The 14259-nt window shown below is 38.8% G+C and overlaps 1 protein-coding gene across 1 annotated transcript; it reads left to right on the top strand.

Moving 5' to 3' along the window:
* Positions 1-1097: 1097 nt before the first annotated feature.
* On the top strand, positions 1098-13389 carry LOC122667820 (anthranilate synthase alpha subunit 1, chloroplastic-like). The gene is made up of 11 exons (XM_043864263.1): positions 1098-1394; positions 1528-1715; positions 1792-1981; positions 8176-8327; positions 8851-8966; positions 9069-9315; positions 9428-9484; positions 9799-9951; positions 11394-11474; positions 12052-12138; positions 12813-13389. The coding sequence occupies exons 1-11, from the start codon at positions 1217-1219 to the stop codon at positions 13134-13136; spliced, it is 1773 nt and encodes a 590-aa protein (XP_043720198.1). The 5' UTR covers positions 1098-1216; the 3' UTR covers positions 13137-13389.
* The last annotated feature ends 870 nt before the right edge of the window (positions 13390-14259 follow it).

Here is a 14259-nt window from a genome sequence, read left to right on the forward strand (position 1 = left end):
CCACTCCGAGTCGGCTAGAGGGAGAGAGAGAGAGAGAGCTGCTCTTCCTGTTCCTATTCCTCTTCCTCTTCCTCACCTCACCTCACCGGATTCTCTCTCTAGCTTGCTCTGTTTTCATCCCACTCTTGCAAGACAAGCTTAGGTCTTCAGCATTTTCTATTAAACAAGGTATGTTTATTCTGTGATGAAGTATAATGCAATGTTTCTCCATCTCTGTATTTTTGTTTCTCTTTGAATGTTTCTTGTACTAGTGAGCCATCTCAGCTGCGGATTTCCGAGATCCCCTGGCCTGGGAAGTGTGAGAAAGGGCCATGGTACATTATTTTGATTTCTGCTTGAGGCTGGTGATTGTTGCATGGACTTGTCTCATATATATTATTTAGAGAGAGAGAGTTATTTCAAGCACCATTTTGGTTGTTCATTGTCTATTGCTTCGATTTCTTGAATACCAACTTCTTGATAAAATGCAAAACACATAATTTCACTGCTATGCATATTGATGAATATCCCCATTGAAGCATAAGCGCAAGATTTTTGCATCCCATTTCTACCTTCAATACAGATACTGATTTTAGCCCTTTCTCCCCTTTTTGGGTTAGATAAATAGTGATTTTGACTTTCCTACCACTGTGGCAGTTTATGAGGAGGTCATTTGGATGATAAGAGTTTTAAGAGTATAATTGCTTACAATGTTAACTTTTCTTTTCTTTTCTATTTAGTCTAATGCATGCTAATGAAACTATAACCAGGTCTAAATCCCTGATTCAGAAAATGATCATAAGGTGTAAATAACCCATGCTACTGTGATAAGCTATGCATGCAACTTGGTTATTTAATTATCCAAATTATCTGAGGAGCTAAGGATGATTTGATGTAGTTACTTAAATATCTTATTATCCTAATGCATGGCAAGGATAGCTTAGCAAAGGAACCAAGAGTCTTTGACTTTAAATAGCTTATGCTCAGGTGCCTTGGATGGTATGAGGGCCCTATTTGTTTGTGTTGTGTGTCTCCTGTTTCTTAATCCCTTTTTCTGATGTTTGAAATTCATTGAGAATAACATAGATTGACAAACCAAACATTATGATACAATTCAGAAACTTTCTGGCAACAGCAACAATATCAGATTTTGGGCATCAACTGTGACCGCAACAGCAGCCACAACATTTGGACCTTGTGACCAGAAGCTTGTTTGTTTTTAAAAAATGCTTTGAGAATGGAAACTCTGGCTCTTTCACCCTGTTTTGTTCCATCAGTTACTCGTTTATCTCCAGCTGTTCCTGTTAGTGCTCGTTCCTTTTGCGGCAGAAGCTCAAGAGGCATTCTTACCTTGTCTGGCTCCCGCTCTTGTCTTCGTACGCTGAGATGCTCAGCAGTTTCTGCTCCATCGTTAGGTCTCTCTCTCTCTCTCTCTTTCTCTATTATATTTTTTCCAAGATACTAATTTTATTTGGGATTGTGTGTTGGAAGAACTCTAGAATATTCAATTTATTTTTTTTAATGTGATTTCTGGTTCTGTCTTTGCAGTCGATGCTGATGCGGTGAAGTTTATAGAAGCTTCCAAGGATGGAAACTTAGTTCCTCTTTACCGTTGCATATTCTCTGACCACTTGACTCCTGTGCTTGCTTATCGCTGTTTGGTTAAAGAAGATGATCGTGAAGCTCCGAGCTTCTTGTTTGAGTCAGTTGAGCAGGGTTTTGGATCGTCGAATGTTGTAAGCCCCATTCCTCGTTATAAATACACTTCTTCTCTTCGTATTAATTTATTCAGTTTGCAATTAATTTTGTTAGGGACGTTATAGTGTGGTTGGAGCTCAGCCAACAATGGAAATTGTGGCAAAGGAGAATCTCGTTACAATTATGGACCATGAGAAAGGGTGTAGGACTGAGGAGTTTGTAGAGGATCCAATGGTAATTCCTCGGAGAATCATGGAGAGTTGGAAACCGCAGCTGATTGAAGAGCTTCCAGACGCATTTTCTGGTATGTTTGGCGACTGAGCCCATAATGGAGCTCTATTGCAAGATCAGACTAATTATGATTCAGATCACCCATTTCTTTCCTGGTTACTGGTAAAATAATATTCATGATTTAATTTAAATCCTTTCGGGAGAATTTATCTTACATAATCCACATATTGATTATAATTTTTGAATTGCATGGGGTACGCACTAATATGACGTGGACCATGTTTGTTTTGGGACTTGCTTCAATTGCAGGACCTAAATTCTCAAATTTGTACTTTTGGATTGCTATCAGATTTGTATCATATAGCCTTTGCCAATGCATGTGACTGGTGTTTTTCTTGACTTGGGGATCCTTTTGTTATTTGTGCTTTTCATGTTTAGTTGGGAAGCAGTCTTAGGTTGGACATGTTTGGTTAGCTGTGTCAGGTTTAATTGGCCCAAACTACAGTACTTGCTGGTTTGATTGTGTCATTATCTGGTTTTTTAGTGTCTGGATAAAGACTGGAGCTACAATCTGTTAATGGTACCAACAGGCTCACATTGAGTTGTTTTGTATGCATAATTAAGATTTACTAAAAGAAATACTCTGCCTCTTGCAAATCTAGCTGATTATTTGCATAATTATGCAGGTTCATTTAATATTATGTAATTATAGTACTAGAGCTGAAGGATGTAGCACTATATGACAATCCATTGAGCAAAAATTGACTCAGTGTTATTATCATCTAGACAAGGGTCAACTGAAAGTTCCTTGGTTAGATGATTGGTTGTTGGAATGTAATTTAACAGAAGGTTTCTTTAGGGTTTCAAGAAAACTAACCTAGAACGTTTGGATTTTCAAGTAATTCAAAGAAATGATCATAGGATTACATTTGATGACTGGTTACCTTACAATGGTTTTCCAGTTTTCTGCGGGTGCTGCTAGGTGTATGCTTTTTATCTTCTAGTCAAGGGTCAACTGAAAGTTCCTTGGTTAGATGATTGGTTGTTGGAATGTAATTTAACATAAGATTTCTTTAGGGTTTCAAGAAAACTAACCTAGAAGGTTTGGATTTTCAAGTAATTCAAAGGAATGATCATAGGATTACATTTGATGACTGGTTACCTTAGAATGGATTTCCAGTTTTCTGCGGGTGCTGCTAGGTGTATGCTTTTTATATGTCTGGCAGGTTTTTCGAGGGAATTTTGAAATTGGTTAGGGTTTCTAATACCAAACAGCTTAGGGAGAATGGAAAAAAAGTATAAAATCTCACTGTGGATGCTTGAAGGATTTTAAGGGCTTGATTGGGTGTCTGATGGTTCAGGTACTGGTAGGGTATGTGAAAACAAGAAGATAATTAGAACCATGTACTCCAGCATGGGTTGGGAAGGAATTCACCCACTGCCCATCAAATGAGTACATCTACACTGTATCACACTAAATGAGATACAACTCAAAATTCTTTCATTGGATGAGGAAAAAACTTTCTTGGATCAGTCTTTAACACTTGGCCCTCCTACTAATACATTGACTCATCACTGATAAAATTATGAGTTAAACTGATTATATCTCATTAGAAATAAAAAAAGACCCAATTTTTCTGATTATCCGGCTTAAATAAATAAAATATTCAAATTTTCACTCTTCGTTTGTTGCCCTGCTGATGCAGAGTACCAATGCCCTACGCTTAGATTGAATTATGAAATCTAAGTTTAGGACAGAAGTGAGAGTTCAAAATTGATAAACAGATCTGATTTTAATTAGATAATACCCAAACAGCTGTGAAATTTATTGGAAAAACCCAGGAAATTTTAAAATAGAAAGTGAAAGCTTGATATAAAATTCAGACAGTAGAACCAGATTAAACACTTAACAGAAACTTAAAGGCATTGATTTAGAATATTAACAGAGAATTGAAGGGAACAGACCTGGGAATCTACCCAGAATAGCCTAGCAGAAACACTGCAAATCCACAGTGTATGTGAAAAAGCCAGATATTTGTTCATTAAAAACATGGCCAATAGAGGGTCTGGTACAACTATTTATTGAGCCAACCAAACCCCCTGTGTTGCTATTACTACCTATTACTACTAATTCTAACAGAATTAGAAACTCTCTAGAAGCTAGACAGAAATTGGAAACTATTCTAGGAGCTAATTTCCAATAGAAATAGAAACCGACATCAGCTAAGACTAAGCTCTCTTGTTTCAAAATAGAAACTCAAAAACATAAAATAAGGAAATAGAACCTAAACTCCTAAAACAGATCTCGTTTTCCTACTTAATACCCGCTACTTAGTCCTATTAAAGAAGCTCATTACAATTAAAACCCATTGGATCAAAAGCCCAATATGTGTAGAAAACAACCCAACTCTTGTTTTATTTAAAATTAGCCCTTTTGTGCTTTTCTTGCATCGCCTATTGACCTATTCTTATATTTACAAACCTCGCTAATTAATACTACCTAAGGAGAAATTGAATGATACAAAAAACCTATGGCTGGACTTAAGAATTTACTCACTCTGATGGGTAATTGAAGCAGTTCTGACTTCTGAGGTTGTGTTGTCATTGTTGGAACAGTTGTGATGAGTTGTCAGTGATTAAAGGTAGCAAACAGTGTCTGGAGAGCTTTGACAAGTTCAGATATGTCAGACAGTGCTTACAGGCAGTTGGTGATGTATAGTCTCTGCTGATGTGGCAGACATGGTCTGGGATGTGCTGGGAATGGTTCTGGATATGTTTGGCATGGCTGTGGATGTGTATGGCATGTTAACAGCATGATGTCAGATGATGTGTACAGCATGTTCCGGATGTGTATGGCATGTGGATTGATGATGGTATGCATGATATTGCATGTGACATGCATGGATGATAGCAATGATCCATGTGCATGTATGTGGATGCATGCATTGAGTCAAGTGGGTGACATGGATGCATGTGTAGAGCTGTTGATGGTAATGAGGTGCATGAGTGAATGATAACATAATGGCATGATGGATAGGAACTTATAAGATGCATATGCATGTATGATGTGTGTTAGCATGTAATGTATACATGCCACATGGCAATGGATGATGTGGCAGTGGATTAGTTAAGTGGCAGCGTGAGGTGGTAGCTATATTGACAACAAGGCATGTCGGCATAGTGCATAGTGTGTGGCACCATTGGCAGACATGGAGGTAGCAATGGCTGCCATAGGTAAGCATGCTCGGCAGCCAGTTGGATGGGCAGCAGCAACATGGCTGGGCCATGTGCATGGTCATGCGCATGGGTGATGTCTTGGCTGGGCCTTAAGGCCATATAAGGTTTCATCCTCAATAATGACCAAGTGTCGAAACACACTAAAGGTGTTCGTCTATATGTCTACGTAAGGGCTCATGAATTGGTGCTCTCGATGAGTAATCATATCCCCAAGAAATGAAATGGGGATAGAATTTGATGACTTTTATCTAGAGGCATAGTTTGAGAACTTACAAGATCTTGTTTTTTTGAGAAGTCGAGTCGAGTTGATATACGAGTAGAAAAATTACACTTTCTCGGTCGAGATCTCGGGTCGACCCATCTACTTCTTTAAAAGTCACCTAACTTGATAGAACTCGATCGAGTTTTGTCCAAAACTGTTTTCTTCCCATTTGAAGGCTGTGACTCATTTTAGCTCTGGATTTGAAGTTGTAACTTGCGGGAGAGTAGATTCAGCTGCACATGAGTATGACCACCATGCTTACAAGTTTCGGAAGCATGAGTATAGATACTTCTAGTGAACGTCAGTCGTGGCCTTCATCTCACCCTCATCATGACTATGAATATGGCCAGGAGAACACCTGTTCTGAATATAGTGGCTATGGTCAATTTGGGCAGCCAACACTTGAGTTGGACAATCAAAACATTGGGTCAGGTTTTGGGCCCATATTCCCAGTCCCAAACCAGCCACACCCATACATGCCTCAATATGATAGTAGCAGTGGATCTCACGCCTCATGGCAACAACTATACCCTAGGATAGGGGACTTGACATATGCTGATGACAACTCTTATATGTTTGCTGTGGAGCACTATATGCAACAGTGCAGCAACACTATGTCATGGGAAGACTATGTGGCACTACTGCGGACTGAATACTTGATTCAAACTCAGTTTATGTGATGATAGTTGTAACTTGTAACATTTTTAAGCAGTTTGATGTATCACTTTAACATTTCTAATGCTTATTTAAGTTGTTTAGCTATTAATTGAATGTTTTGCTTGCTTTCTATTACTAAATTATGTGTAGAGTAGGGTATTTTAGTATGTCGTCATCTAACAACTTAAGGTCCGAAGTAAAACTCCTATTTGGACTTTGTTTTTGCACAATCTGATAATGCCATTGTGTTTGAATGGCCTAAAATAGGCTGAATACCAAGTTTCAGACCAAAACTAGGTCTAAAACCCACCAACTTAAGGTTTCAAGTTGAAAAAAAAAATGCACCAACTCAACCGAGATCTCGGTTTTTCCCAGGGTCGAGTTGGGGTCGAGTTGCGAGTTTTAGTACCTTGTCTAGAGGCACTAAAGGAGGAGGCATTGGCTGGAATGGTTCCCATGTGAACCATCCCATTTAATCAACTGTATGTTGGACAATAGGCTGCATCATACTGAATCATCTCTATTGGCTAATAAGCACATGCAAAATTGGTACTTTAATGATTCCTTATTGGCTCATCTCGATCGTCCACTCCAATTCTAATCCAGCGGCAGCAAGTGGTGATGCTTGGTAGGTCCTTATGGTCCTCAGATTGGGTGTATCTCCCGCATACCATGGTCCATGTCCATCATAAGATTCTAATTGATTAGCCGATTGGTTGGATATCTCCATTAGCCTTGTGATCCAATGGCTCAAATCAAGCCCACCTTTAGAAGCTCAATCCAATGGCCTCTGTAGCAGCCGATTGAATGTGAGCTTTAGTAATGTCACGAGCTTTGTTTAGAAGGACAGGAATGCTCCTGAAGAGATGCCATCTTGAGGGTCCAACTTCAAATGGCCATATGTTGGCCATTTTAGGTCAAAATTGACCCTAGTTTTTTCCTATATGCTAAGAATTCGTGGTAGAACGTGATAGAAGCACTTTTGGGAGGTTTTGGAGCTCTGAAGTCTGGGTTTCATGGTTTTTATTCAATTGGGGCTTTGGTGACTCATTGCTTGGTGTTGGGACATTGTCAGAGTGGTTTTTCAAGCATCAAAGCGTCGCCGGAGATTGGGATTACCTGGGCAGCAGTAATCGAGGTTTGCGAACTCCCTTTTCTATTGACTAGAGTGCATTTTGAGATATGCCTAGTAGGTGTTTGATGTAATGGGGGTTTGAACTTTCATTTCAAATATTGTATTAATTGTCAAGTTGGGGCTTGACAGAGCAGCCTTGGCAGTGTTATGGCACTGTCAGAAGCAGGAGTAGGAGCAGTCAAAATTGTATTTAGTGTTGAGTATTGGGTAATATATGAGGCCCAGATTTGGGCATTACCCTGTGGATGTAGGCACACTGCCGAACCACGTAAATTATGAGTTTTGATTGCTTGTGTGTACAGAGAAGTGAATCTTGTTCTGCAGGATGGGCATACATCTCTTTGTAGGCCTGACCGCTCTTGGTTGAAGGCGGAAGTGTCTGCGAACTGTAGTTGGTAAAATTGGACAGCTCCAGGCGGTGGTGTACACAGGTGGTAGTGTTACAGTGCCTACAGAGATAGTATGGTGTGTGCAGTGAGACGGGGTCAGTTCTACTACTCGGTAGATAGTGCCACTTGTGTCAATTACAGTTAGGGATCAGTTTGGGATTGCAGCCAGTAGAAAATTTTTATAGTACACTGATTCACCTCCCCCTCTCAATGTATTCCTGTGAACTTCACACTCACCAGGGGCTACAAGCCTACAACCTTATGACCGAATTCCTCACTTGTTCTTCTATTTTTTGTGTATCTTAGCTGATTGGCTCCCAGATTTCCATCACAAAAAGAGGGAGGGAGGGAATAAGGGTAAATAAATTTCTGTTAACTGAAAAGTGAAAACAGAGAAAAGCCAGCTTAGAATCATTTTGTGGTAAATGGTTAATATGGCCTTTTTAATTACTTTGAGAGTTATTGTTCAGTCAATAGTTTCATTGTCATGTTATATGTTCTATGCAAAATTGTCCAAGTCGTATCCTAATTGATGAAAATGTCAATAGAAGTTCTTGTAGATTATAATTCAATGCCATTATGACCAGGTGGATGGGTGAGTTTTTTCTCATATGATACTGTGCGGTATGTGGAGAAGAAAAAGCTTCCATTCTCAAGTGCGCCTGAAGATGATAGAAACCTTGCAGATGTTCATCTGGGCCTCTATGATGATGTTATAGTGTTTGATCATGTGGAGAAGGTACTTTTGTTTCTGACCCCATAAACATCTGTTACATTTTTCTCCTTGCTAAGCTTTTGGACTGGTTAACAGTTTTGAGTTCTAGTGAAGTAGGCACTCTTTTATTGCCTTTTAAAAAAAAAAAAATTTCTTTAGTGGGAAGATAAAAAATAAATCCATATTTTTAATGTATATTTGGCACTGAAAAGCTAGTGAATTCCATCTGGGTGAATGTGCTGTGTCGGGCACCTTTGTTGGACATACTTACCAGACTTGTTGACATAGTCAAACTTTTTTTTTGGCCACAAGTGTAAACCAATTATTGCCTCTTTCTTTCCCTCTCACTCCCTCCTTTCGTGCTTCGTTTTTCCATTAGAATAGAATTATATTCATATTGGGGCTTTGCTGAAAATTGCCATACCTTTGTCCACTAAGCATACTTCCAAAAATAAAAAACAAAAAAACAGAGAGGAGAAAGAAAAAGGTTAGGGTTCTCTTATATTAGTCTAATTAAGGGGTTGTTTGCTGTTTTCTTTGCCCTCAGAAAGCATATGTGATCCATTGGGTGCGGTTGGATCGGTACTCTTCAGTTGATGAGGCTTACACTGATGGAATGAATCGCTTGGAACTTTTAGTCTCTAGAGTACAAAATAATGACCCGTGAGTAAATAAGTTATCCCATTGTCCTTTATCCAGTACTATACGTCAATTGGTTCCATGACAGTTTGCTTTCAGTATTTTTGATTGGTTGTCAACTGTTAGACCAAGGCTGTCAGCAGGTTCTATGAATTCATACACTCGCCTTTTTGGTTCTTCGTTGAAAATGTCAAGCATGACAAGAGAGGCATACAAGAAAGCTGTATTGAAAGCTAAAGAACATATCCTTGCTGGGGATATTTTCCAAGTAGTATTAAGTCAACGTTTTGAGCGCCGAACATTTGCTGATCCATTTGAAGTATACAGAGCACTGAGAGTTGTGAATCCAAGTCCATACATGGCTTATCTACAGGTATTCTACTTTTCTCTGAAGGTTTTTTGTTATTCTTCTTGACTTAGTACTTATTGAGTAGTTTGGTTGATGGTGAAATTGATTTTGATATTAATTTGGTTTGTCTAATTAGGCCAGAGGATGTATTCTGGTTGCTTCGAGCCCAGAAATTCTCACTCGTGTGAAGAAGGTAAACCAATGAAGTGACTAGTCTTATCTTTTCCCCATAATGCTAACTACTGAGGCATTTCGAGATTCTTAATTGAGTACTAGTCGCCTTAGAAATTTCTTTCCATGCTTTGGGGTGGGGGGGGGGGGGTGGCTGTGATATTTTTGTGAAATTTGATTTGAGTTAGTTCATAGATAAAGGGTTTTGATCTTCCATTAATTGAATTGCATCCTGCATATTAATTTTTAATATTTTGGGTCAAGATATTAAAAGTACTATTTCTCTTTTCAAAAGTTGATGTTTTAGCATAACACTCAACATGTTATTATTAACAGGGGAAGATTATTAACCGACCGCTTGCTGGGACTATTAGAAGAGGGAAGACAGACAAGGAGGATGAGATGTTGGAAAAGGAGTTGCTTAATGATGAAAAGCAATGTGCAGAGCACATTATGCTAGTTGATTTGGGAAGGAATGATGTTGGAAAGGTTTGTCCTTGCTTTCTCATTGGTTTGAAATATTCATATAGGGTTAGAAGATTTTGCTCTTTACGATAATTTGCTCATGCCTATATAAGTTTTTTTTCTTTGTCACCTTCGGTGGGTAGGAATGGGTGCGGGTTCTGTGTTGCAGGTTTAGCATTTAGGTCTTACCATTTTAGCTTTTCTTTATTACATGTTCCTGTTTTCACGATTGAGGTAGTGGTCTTTGAATCGTTGGGGTATGCTCATCTCAAAATTTTCAAGCCTCTCTTCTTTTGCTCTACATGGTTAAATTTTCTGAAAACAGGATGTGCTCCAACTGGTTAAGGGCTAGGGATTGAATAGAACTGCTTCAAGAAATGGTTTTCATGCTACATGTCTCAGTACTTGCAGATTACTCGCATGAAAGTATTGATTGAAGTACCAGGCGACGTACAGGGCTAGGGCAATAGAATGATCAAGAAATTTAAAAAGGGTGTACCCAGTGCTCCAGGCTCCCGCCACAGCGGGGTCCGGGGAGGTTCATAATGTACGCAGCCTTACCCCCGCATCATGGAGAGGCTGTTTCCAGACTTGGACCCGAGACCACTAGGTCGCAATGAAGCAACCTTACCATTGTGCCGAGAGGTCGCAATGATAAAAAAATATCATGATCTTATTTGTGAAGTAAAAGTTAACAAGGAGATACAGTAACACTCATTGTAGTATTTGGTTAAGATGGTCCAGAAGTATGTTTAAACTAGAACATGATTGAGTTGTATAAAGAAATATTGAGGGTAAAACCCATCGCAATATTTGATTAGGCTGGTTTAGAAAATTATTGTTAAACTGGATCGTGACTGAGTTTAATATTACACTATTGGAAATAAGGGCTATGACCGATTTCAGCAACTTAACAAGAATGTTGCAATCAATTGGCACAGATGGTTTTACACCCCGCCCCCCTGATCTTATTTGTGAAGTAAAAGTTAACAAGGAGATACAGTAACACTCATTGTAGTATTTGGTTAAGATGGTCCAGAAGTATGTTTAAACTAGAACATGACTAAGTTGTATAAAGAAATATAGAGGGTAAAACCCATCGCAATATTTGATTAGGATGGTTTAGAAAATTATTGTTAAATTGGATCGTGACTGAGTTTCATATTACACTATTGGAAATAAGGGCTACGACCGATTTCAGCAACTTAACAAGACTGTTGGAATCAATTGACACAGATGGTTTTACACCCCCCTCCCCTCCTCTAAATCCCATGAGTTTTGCTTCATTACCACTTCTGTGAGGCTCATTTTTTTGTCTGTTATCCTAAAATGTCAGAAATTAGTCTATAATGACCATATGGGTTCATAGATTTGAACACTTTCTCATAGGGTTCATAGATTTGAACACTGTCTCATGGAAATTATTGATATGCAATGATTATATCTAATAGATATGATTACCGCAGGTCTCCAAAGCTGGTTCTGTTAAGGTGGAGAAGCTTATGAATGTTGAGCGGTACTCGCATGTAATGCACATTAGCTCTACAGTAAGGACTTCTGCCGACAGTATCTGTTGTAATTTTCTCTGTTATGCTTCACCTAAATAAAAATCAACTTACTGCATCAGCTGTATGAAGATCTTGATGCATAATCTTTGCCACAGTATATTGATTTACAGTCTTCAGAAAGCTCTCTACGTTGGAGCAGTAGGAGGAAGCGCAGACCAATAATTCTAGTGATGGAGAAAATACCCATTCAAATTAAATGAGTTCAAAATGAAGTTAATGCATGGATCAGAAGTACAAATTTTCCATTTTCATCCATTAAATAATATTTAAATTCTTGGAAAGTATGTTTTAAATTGTCAAATAGTAAATATTTATTTACCAAAATCTGATTATGAGTTATTAAATAGTAATAAGATGAATAAAAATTCGCAATTTTAGAGACAGTCCCAAAAGGACCCAACGAATTTCTAATTGAAATTAGGGGATCCCTTTCAATTGATTCTTACTATTTCAAGGTTTACCCAACTCGTTCTCTTAGAAGTTCTATTTGCTGTGGAAGTTTGTTTTACTACACATTTGCTCAAGGCTTTAATGAGAAATTGTTGGCTCCTTTCAGGTTACAGGTGAATTACTTGATGGTCTCACTTCCTGGGATGCACTGCGTGCAGCATTACCTGTTGGAACAGTGAGTGGAGCACCAAAGGTATTCAGAAATTGCTTGTTTTGTGATCATATATAATTGTCTGGTTGTAATAATGGTAAAAAACTCTCAAAGGGCTCTAGAATTGCAAGTTGTATAGCTCCATTTTGTTTTATTTTGGGGGGATGGGGGTGGGGATTGGATGAGAAATGATCTTCCAACTTGTGTGTTTCTGGTGTTTGATGATGTGGGAAGTTGAGCATACTAGTTGCGTGGTGGCACCAAGCAGTTGCATGATGCTACAAGCTAAGTACATGGTCAATCCTGCTTTGTTTCTCACATTATCTTCTCTCTCCTCAAATCCTTCTCTATGGTGAAAGGCATGGTTTCTTTTATAACTCGTACATGGATTGTGTGTTCTTCTGAGAATGTTCTCATTAGAAGATTGCCTTGGTGGGATTCATCTGATAGGTTCCAATTGTGCTTAGCAATATAGGTAAGCTAGGTTGACTTAGCAATCTACCTCTTTGATTGATTCACTTACGAGAATCATTAACCTGTCATGTTATAAAATTAACCCTTTCACGACTCCACCTTTTTTGTTGTTGTCAAACATGGGAGTTGAATTGTTGATGGAATCAAGAGAGAGTTGCTTGTTTTCAATTAGAGTATAAAGGATGGTGTTGGGATAACCACAGCAGGGTGTTTTATGTTGTTTGTATTGTAATGTGAAACAGGTGAAGGCCATGGAACTGATAGATCAGCTGGAAACCACTAGGCGCGGGCCTTATAGTGGTGGTTTCGGAGGCATTTCCTTTGCTGGAGATATGGACATCGCTCTTGCTCTCAGGACCATCATTTTTCCTACTGCAACCCGTTATGACACAATGTACTCATACAAGGATGCGAACAAACGCCGGGAATGGGTGGCCCACCTTCAATCTGGTGCCGGGATTGTGGCTGACAGTGTACCCGACGATGAGCAGAGAGAGTGCGAGAACAAAGCAGCTGGACTTTCCTGTGCCATTGATCTTGCAGAGTCAACCTTTGTTGATAAATAGAAATTGGGGTTTAGATTGGGTGGTGAGGGGGGCCCTGCTTTTTCTGTGGGTTACCATGGGATAGGAAGTCAAATATAGAGACTAGAGATAACTATGCTCTGTTCTTTATATAATGCGAAATCTTTTTAGGTTCAGATGTGTGAACTGTACTGACTACTGAGTCGTGGGTGCATTGCATTTTGAGAGAGAATTCTATGGTGTATCTTTTTACATATTTTCCCGAGGAGTTGGTAAAAAAATAGTGATTCACATTAAACACCATTGTTTGTGAAAACATTGATGGACTAACCCCAAGCTGACCTCTAACATGGGTTTAATACATCCCAATCTCAGCTCTAGGTAGAGTTGATTTTGGGTGGTATAGATCAGGGATTTCTTATTGAAGTATACAACGTTTCACTATTTGCCACATGGCAGTACATGGGTTAGTTCATATGATAGTGGGCCAGACAAGCATTTCATTGTTACAATTTCAGTTTCAGTTTAAAATGAGTAGATGAAGTAGTTAAAAGGGAAAAAGTTCTCTGTCCGGGAGTGTGGCCTACGCGAGCACTCCCATGAGTCTATCTCTCTCCTTCCCATGTGAAAAGACATCTCTGTCCCCCTTGTTTTGAGGAGGAGAGAGATAGACACATGGGAGTGTTGGCGTAGGCCCCACTCCCAGATAGAGAACTACTACCCTAGTTAAAATTATAAAAGATGTCATTTTGTATTTTATATTCATCTCCATTTGATGATATTTTGGTAATTTTATTAAAACTTGATTTGGAGTTCGAACAACTTTCTTTGCTTATTTTGGATTAAATTTTGGCCTGAGATGTATGTGGGATTCTCTAGTACATGGATTAAATAGTGAAGTGTAATACTTCACTAGACCCATTATTTTTAAAGGGATGATGTTCTCTGTCAGAGAGCATAATGGATGCTAGCTTCTCCCTATGTCCATCTCTCTCCTCTCTCTTATAAAATGACATATCTGCCTTTTGTTGTGGGAGGAGAGAGGTAGTTTCAGGGAGTAGTAGTGTATTTGTTTTTTTTGATGAAAAAGGGAGTACTAGTGTATGCTACACTACTGGATAGAGAACTCAATTCCATTTTTAATTGCATTTTTAAATTAGAGTTA

The sequence above is a fragment of the Telopea speciosissima genome, chromosome 7 (genome assembly GCF_018873765.1).
Source record: "Telopea speciosissima isolate NSW1024214 ecotype Mountain lineage chromosome 7, Tspe_v1, whole genome shotgun sequence".
NCBI classification, from domain to species: domain Eukaryota; kingdom Viridiplantae; phylum Streptophyta; class Magnoliopsida; order Proteales; family Proteaceae; genus Telopea; species Telopea speciosissima.

Excerpts from the sequence above, each read along its gene's own strand:
- LOC122667820 (XM_043864263.1), top strand. The coding sequence starts at position 1,217 with ATGGAAACTCTGGCTCTTTCACCCTGTTTTGTTCCATCAGTTACTCGT. Across the intron at positions 1,982-8,175 it reads GCTTCCAGACGCATTTTCTG|GTGGATGGGTGAGTTTTTTC; the intron begins GTATGTTTGGCG and ends CATTATGACCAG. Across the intron at positions 9,952-11,393 it reads GAAGGAATGATGTTGGAAAG|GTCTCCAAAGCTGGTTCTGT; the intron begins GTTTGTCCTTGC and ends TGATTACCGCAG.